The 7,563-nt window shown below is 38.6% G+C and overlaps 1 protein-coding gene across 2 annotated transcripts in view; it reads left to right on the top strand.

Moving 5' to 3' along the window:
- The window catches only part of WDR64 (WD repeat domain 64), a 149,936-nt gene extending 144,289 nt beyond the window's left edge, over window positions 1–5,647 (top strand). For both annotated transcript variants that reach the window (XM_049633850.1, XM_049633852.1), the window contains one exon: window positions 5,126–5,647. In XM_049633850.1, coding sequence (XP_049489807.1) covers window positions 5,126–5,209 — 84 coding nt within the window. In that variant the 3' untranslated portion in view covers window positions 5,210–5,647. The remainder of the gene's footprint in view (window positions 1–5,125) is intronic.
- Window positions 5,648–7,563: the final 1,916 nt, after the last annotated feature.

The raw sequence follows: 7,563 nt of genomic DNA, 5'->3' as shown, positions 1-7,563 counted from the left end.
TTTATATATATATATATATATATATATATATATATATATAATGGAATACTACTTGGTAATGAGAAAGAATGAAATATGGCCTTTGTAGCAATGTGGATGGAACTGGAGAGTGTTATGCTAAGTGAAATAAGTCATACAGAAAAAGACAGATACCATATGTTTTCACTCTTATGTGGATCCTGAGAAACTTAACAGAAGACCATGGGAGAGGAGAAGGGGGAAAAAAAAAGTTACAGAGAGGGAATGAGGCAAACCGTAAGAGACTCTTAAAAACTGAGAATAAACTGAGGGTTGGTGGGGGGTGGGAGGGAGGGGAAAGTAGGTGATGGGCATTGAGGAGGGAATCTGTATGGAAACCAATTTGACAATAAATTTCATATTTAAAAAAAGAAAATCATATAAAGTTAAAAAAAAAAAAGCTAGGTAACATGACATAACATCTCCGAGGGTTGTATAACCATCCTTGCTTCTGAATGTTATGGTACCTACAGGATGGAGCCATGAAATCAGTAAGCCTCTGTCTCACCAGCCACGTCAAGAAGTTGTTTTGTGTATTAATAGGCGTAGCTAACGTTCAACGACTTACAGTTTACGTAGTACTTTTAGAAATTATTCCCCTCATTTTCACAACAATTACAAAGAAAAATGTTATACCCGTCTTAAAACTGGGAAAAAGTAGAGCCTAACCAGAGGGTAAGCGACTTGCCAAAGATCACATAAGAAATAAGTGATAAGCTGAGTTCTACTTGTGACTCTAAATGTCATGCTCATCATATTAAGCCATACAGCCTAGAAAATTCAAATGCTGTCTGTCACTCTTCTACTAGTTCCAGGAAGCTTGTATTGGCTCAACTTAACCTGTGGCCTTTCGTCTCATCTTTATAATAAAATAGATGAAATGTGGGGCTCCTGGGTGGCTCAGTTGGTTAAGCACCTGACTCTTGATTTCAGCTCAGGTTTTGATTTCACGGTTTGTGAGTTCGAGCCCCCCACTGAGGTGGATAGCACAGTCTGCTTGGGATCCTCTCTCTCCCTCTCTCTCTCTGGCCCCCCTCTGTTCATGCCCTCTGTCTCTCAAAATAAATAAATAAACTTAAAAAAAATGGATCAAACCTTAAGAGGAGGATCTAACACATGGTACTTCTTGTAAGCCACATTTCACGATGTCAGACTAAAAACAGAAAGAGCTGGTTCATACTGTCTGTGCCTAATGGAATAAACGATAAAAATTATAACTCCCACCACCAGAACAAAAAGCTGCTTTATTTAATTATATAGAAATCTTGACCATTATTTTGTTAGCTTATGTACATAAAGGATTCCTGTTAATCATCAACTCTACCAATTGTTTGAATATGAATTTTTGGCAATAGAGGATTTTCTATAAAATAATATAATTTACTGTTAATTGTTTTAAGTAGTGGATGAAACACAGTGGTATAAAATGATCCACAACTAACAGGTAAGCAAAAGAGTGTTTGTTTGGGGTTTTATAATTTGTATATTTTAAGCTTGTATTTCCATTCTTATTTGTTTTGCCTCATCTGATATTAAGTATACTTTGCATTCTTTAAGTACAGACTAAGTGAAGAAAGAAGGTGGCCAAATGTGTCTTAAATACCAGGAGGAAGACAAAAATGGAATAAAAATTAGTCATGGTTAATCTACATAATGAATAATCTACACTTAGATCATCAGAAATTGATTCCACTATGATTAATTTTGTCAACGATCATGAAATATGATAAATTATTTCTCCAAATGCAAAGGAATTTTTAATATCTACTGTTTTAATAGATATTAAAACTTTATTTTCTCTTAATAAAGAGAATAAAGCTTTCTTTCACTCTGAAAAATCATTAACCATACAAGAAGGGTAAAAGGAGTAGATATCTCCATTTGCTTATAGAAAAGGTAAAAATTCCCTTTCTAGTTTAATGTAGAAAAGAGTTAAGTATAGTCAGGGATTAAAATCTGTTTCCAAAATAATATTAGGTTCTTTCCACAAAATTATGCACTTAGCAAGATGACAATGAAATCTGGAAACTGGTATAGATTAAAGAATCATGGGGGCACCTGGGTGACTCAGTCTGTTAAGCATCTGACTCTTAACTTTGGCTCAGGTCATGATCTCACAGTTTGAGGGTTCAAGCCCCTCACTGGGTTCTGCACTGAGAGTACAGAGCCTGCTTGGGATTCTATCTTTCCTTCTCTACCCCCACCCCACTTCTGCTCTCTCTCAAAATAAATAAATAAACTTAAAAAAAAAAGAATCACTATGTTGATTGCCTGCAATTTAAAAAAAACACACAGCTTAAGTGGGGAAAATAGTGGATGAGGTCCAATTAATAAATACCCATCAAATATCTATTTTCATGAAAAGCACTTCCAAGAAGCTAGGCATAACATTACTTCAGAAAATTTTGTGTTCAAATTCCAGTTTTGTGAAACAAACATGTACAGAATATCTTGAAATACCTACTAATGTGCCCTGCACTGTGTTGGGCACTAAGAAGCCATTCATAGATCAAAGAGCTCACAGTAAAGAGAAGAGAAAGTTCTCTGAGCAAATAGTCCAAAAATAGGTATCTTAATCTCTTCAACTGATTATTTTTAAATAATAGAAATGATTTCAATTATTAGTGTCTTTAAATAGCTTGTAAATCCCTTTAGAATTAAACAAGTTACAAAATATTAACCATAGCACAGGAAAGCATACATCAGAGCCAATTTTATACGGTGGACACTTGAACAACACAGGTTTGAACTACAAGGGTCCATTTCTGTGCAGATTGTTTTCAATAATTACAGTGCAGTATTTTCTCTTCCTGATGATTTTCTCAATAAATATACAGTACAGTATACCTTCTCTTCCTGATGATTTTCTTAATCATATTTTCTTTTCTGTAGCTTTCTTTATTATAAAAATATGGTATATGTGCTAATCCACTGTGTATGTTACTGGTGAGGCTTCCAGTCCACAGTAGACTGTTAGTAGTTAAGTATGGGGAGAGTCAAAAGTTATACGTGGATTTTCTACTGCATGGGGGGATCCTCAAGGGTCAACTGTAGCTCCTTTTCAATTTAAATGTGGAAGAGAGTGGGAGAACATGAACTTTGTGACATGTGATCCATTTACACAATTGTGGAAGCACAGCCAATAATAGAAAAATGTTTAAGTGAAAGATATATAAGAATGCAAACATAGGCATAAAATATATGAATTACAAAACCCCAAACAAACACTCTTTTGACTACCTGCTAGTTTTGGATTATTCATACAACTGTGTTTCATCCATTACTTAAAACAATGAAAAAATATATATAATAGCATACTTTATAACTTTTCAAAGAATAACAGAAAAACACTCACAATTTTATTTCAGGTGAAAGGGGATATAAACTGTAACTGAGTGCTACTGCTGGTGATAATAGCTAACATTGGTGTTTAAATTAGCATGCCAGGCACAAACCTGTAGGTTCTATATGCACTCTTTCACTGAATCTTTATAACAACGAGGGAGTTATGGTTACCATCCCCATTTGATATTCAAGAACACTGAAGCACAAGAGGATAAATAATTTATTTAAGATCCCAAAAGAAGTAAATAGTAGAGCTGGGATCTAAATCCAGCAGGTTGACTTCAGAGCCCAGACACTTAAACACAATGCAGTGTAATTCAGGCAGTCAGGAAGCTGCTCGGTGTCTCCGGGTTAAGTAACCAGATGAGAGTCTGCAGGTAACGAACAAGGAAGAACTCTCCCTTCCCATCACTCTCTGTGCCCTCACCCTAGTTTATTTTTCTTCACAGCTCCAATCACTACCTGCCATCACATTTCATAAAAATGGATTTATTTGTAATGATTCTCCCCCACTAGAATGTAAGATCCATGAAGGCAGGCACTTTGGCTTATTCTCTGTTGGATCTCCAGGGCTTAGAACAGACACATAAGTCACACACACACACACACACACACACACACACACACACACAAAATTTGCTGAATGAAAGAATTAATGAGATCAAGAAGGAGGGGAGAGAGCAGGAGGAAGTGGGGGAGAATAATGATAGAAAATTAGATTAGAAAATCAGTGCAGCTGGGAATTTGCTCCAATTGGTTAGTGGATTGATCTGGGGAACCAAGTTTCCCACCTTGTGTCTCAGAGAGGACTGGTCAGGTGACTGTAAGCGTTCAAGCCTGAGAGATCTTTAGGTGCTTGAATTTTACCTTGGGGCTCTCTCTGTTTTTTTCTTTAGCTATAACTCTCTGTATCTCCTCTCCCTTCTTCCTTCTTTCTTTCTTATTCTCCATAATAGAGCATAAAATCAAACTGATGTGTACTGTCAATATTAGCTGAATATTACTGACAAAAATTAGATACTTCTTGTTCTGAATTTTTAAACCAAATGAGTTTAACTTTCTATATGTATGTCTTCCAGAACTATCTAATTCAAAACTAATTTTCATTTCTCATTTGTGGGATCATCACTTGATTTTATTTTCCTATAAGTCAATGGACTCTGATGATATTCATATACGATATCTTTATGCCTGACAACAACATAGCAAACTTCTGTAATTGGCTTTATTTTAATCAAACCCTTGCAGACTGGGTAGTTGAGTCCCAGCATGGGATAACTGCCCAGTCAAGTAGTTAGTCCAAAGCTTCTGCTTTTCCACCATACCCTTCTGGAACCCCGCCTCCTGTTTTGTTTTGTTTCGTTTCGTTTCATTTCGTTTTTCAGAGAGAGAGAAAGAGTGTGTGCATGCAGGCACGCACTTGAGCAAGTGGGGGAGGGGCAAAGGGAGAGGAAGAGTGAGAGAATCCTAAGCAGGTTCCACGCCCAGTACAGAGCCGAACTCGGAGCTCGATCTCACCATGAGATCATGACCTGAGCTGAAATCAAGTCTGACACTTAACTGACTGAACCACCCAGGCACCCCTACCTCCAGTTTTTAACACATATTTACCCTGGAAGCATACAGGATAGTTAAGCAAATAACCATACTTTCTTACTAGGAAGATTAAAATCTCTACATAAATTAGTGGTGCAACTTGACTCTAAAAATTGTATTTATCATATAATGCCAGTTACTAACTGACATGTCCTTTATTTCACAGAGTCAACGGAAGAAAAGTCTGAAAAGAAATTTCGTCCCACAAATAAATCTGGCTTCTTCCTTCTTCCCAGCCATCAACAAATGAAGAGAGAAAAATCAGATGTGACTGTGGTGGCCTGAGCTTCACATGTATGATACTCCAGTCTTTGTTTCAGGATGAAAGTGTGGGTCCCCCAGACACTGTCATCCATATCTATATCCTCAGGCCATCCTTCAATGGAGAAGGTTGCTCATGGAGCCCAGGTGGCCTCAGATCTGAATAAGGAAGCAGCAAGCAGACAGTTAGCCAACTTCATTCATAGATGGAAATCCACTTAATGAATAGGGAATGTTTCTTGCTTACTGTCAGCAACATGACACATAAGGAAACAAAGAGAATCAATAGCATAAGTAGATTGAAAATAACATGGTTATCAATGATCAGCTGTTTGCATCTCCCCCTTGTTCACCCGAATTCATAAGCAGAATTATCAGAATTTGTTTCATCCTATGTGTTATACAAAGAAAAACATTAAAAAGAAAAATGTGCAAATCAAGCCTCTAGCTCTTTATTTCCTTCATTTAGGGAAATGTCATGTGGAAGAAAATGTTTAGAGTTTCTTAAAGTTAGAAGTTATTTACATTTAGCCTAGAAATGAGTCCAGATAAAAAGAATTATCTGACCTTTCTTGGGTTCATCTTTTAATTAATTATTTTACTAATTTATTTTGGTAATGTGGGCAAATCATTAATTTTACCAATGGGCACGCATGTATTTTTACATTTTTTTGGTATTTTTATATTTGTATTTGTATGAAAGCACCTAAATATGATCAACAATACAAGAGATTTTAAATAAATCAAAGGCATGAGGAAGGTATCAGAATTGAAGCCTGCACATTCACTGACCTCACTTCTCTTTGGGAAATGATTCAGAGCTCTGGGTAATGAAAGCATTCCCATGTCAAGGGTTATACGCACCCAAAAGCAGTTATATGCATGATACCACTTGGTAATAAAAAACTGTGGTCTCTTAAGATTTGATTCTGCCTTTCCATTCTGAAGGGCTCCATTTCTTAAAGTTCCAACAACTTTGGAAAAAATAAAGAAATTTTTTATTCACATAAACTTTATACATTTCCATGTTTATTTTGAGGCGTGTACTAATTTTGGGTGCTTGTAGGAATGTGATTATTTCTCCTCCTAATTTTCTTTTTCTTGATTTTAGCTCAGGTTATGATTTCCCAGTTCATGAGGTCAAGCCCCATGTTGGGCTCTGAGTTGGGCATGGAGCCGACTTGAGATTCATTCTCTCTCTCTCTCTCTCTTTCTCTCTCTTTCTCCCCCTCTCCTCCTGCCCCTCTCCCCCACTCACATTCTCTGTCTCTCCCCCTCTAAAAAATAAGTTGGGGGGGGGGGGAAGAGGCCAAGGTGACAGAGCAGCATGGAAGTTTTTTTTGCCTGTCTTGTCCCTGAAATGCAGCCTGATCAATAACAAACAATCTTGCACACCTAGAAAACTTACTTGAGGATTTAAAAAAAAAATCAGTACAACTTGTACCACAGAATTTGGCAGGTACATGGAGTGGAGAGGCAAACTGGGGAAGAGAGAAGCCGTGGAGGGCAGGAAGCTGTTTTTGCTGCAGAGAGAGGATGGAGACAGGGGGGAAGATACAGGAAAAGCACTCCCCCCAAAAGCACCTGGAGAGAAAGAGAAAGAGTGGAAGCACCAGCAAGGGACTGAACAAGAAAGGGAGAAAGGAGAGGGTTTAAATACCATTAAGATGCTATAAACAGGGGAGTGCAGAGTCTGAAACTCCACAGCTTGATACCTGGCAGAGCTCTGGTAGGAAGAGCAAATCCCCTGGAGCAGACAGCGAGGTCCAAGTGGTCCTCGAGCCACACAGGAAGAGGTGGTTCCCCTGCTGGGAGGACATTTGGTAGAGGCTGTGTGGCCACCCAGAGGTAAAGTCCCAGTGGACCCTGGAGAACAGCCATGTTCACTGTTGTTGGAACAAGGACATTAAGGGTGAAGCCTGGCACCAGAAGTGTGTTGTGATTTACTGTAATCCCTGAACCACCACTGCTACACAATTACATGAACATTTTCTGGGGTGGGCTGGCACTCAGCCACAGTCTCTGGGCATCGGTAACAGCGTGGTCACATGAACGTTCCTGGGGACAGGCTGGCACCAGCCATTGCTCTGCGATTCCTTCCCCCAGAGGGTCTGAGTGGTTCAAATCTGCAGGGCCCTCAGAAGTGAGAGGTTTGGAAACACAGCCCATCTGAGATAAAACTCAGGAAGGAGGTGCCGCCTGGCAGGCTGATGACTTGGTTGCTGAAAATGTAGAAGCAGGGAGTGGACAGAAGCTGGAGACAAAGGAGGGGTGCTTGATTTCCAGTGACCAAGAGCACAGATACTAGAGACTGGGTAGCTGGGTGATACCATTGTCAACCCT

The sequence above is a fragment of the Panthera uncia genome, chromosome F1 (assembly GCF_023721935.1).
Source record: "Panthera uncia isolate 11264 chromosome F1, Puncia_PCG_1.0, whole genome shotgun sequence".
Classification (NCBI taxonomy): Eukaryota; Metazoa; Chordata; class Mammalia; order Carnivora; family Felidae; genus Panthera; species Panthera uncia.
This window is presented reverse-complemented; position numbering and strand designations above follow the sequence as displayed.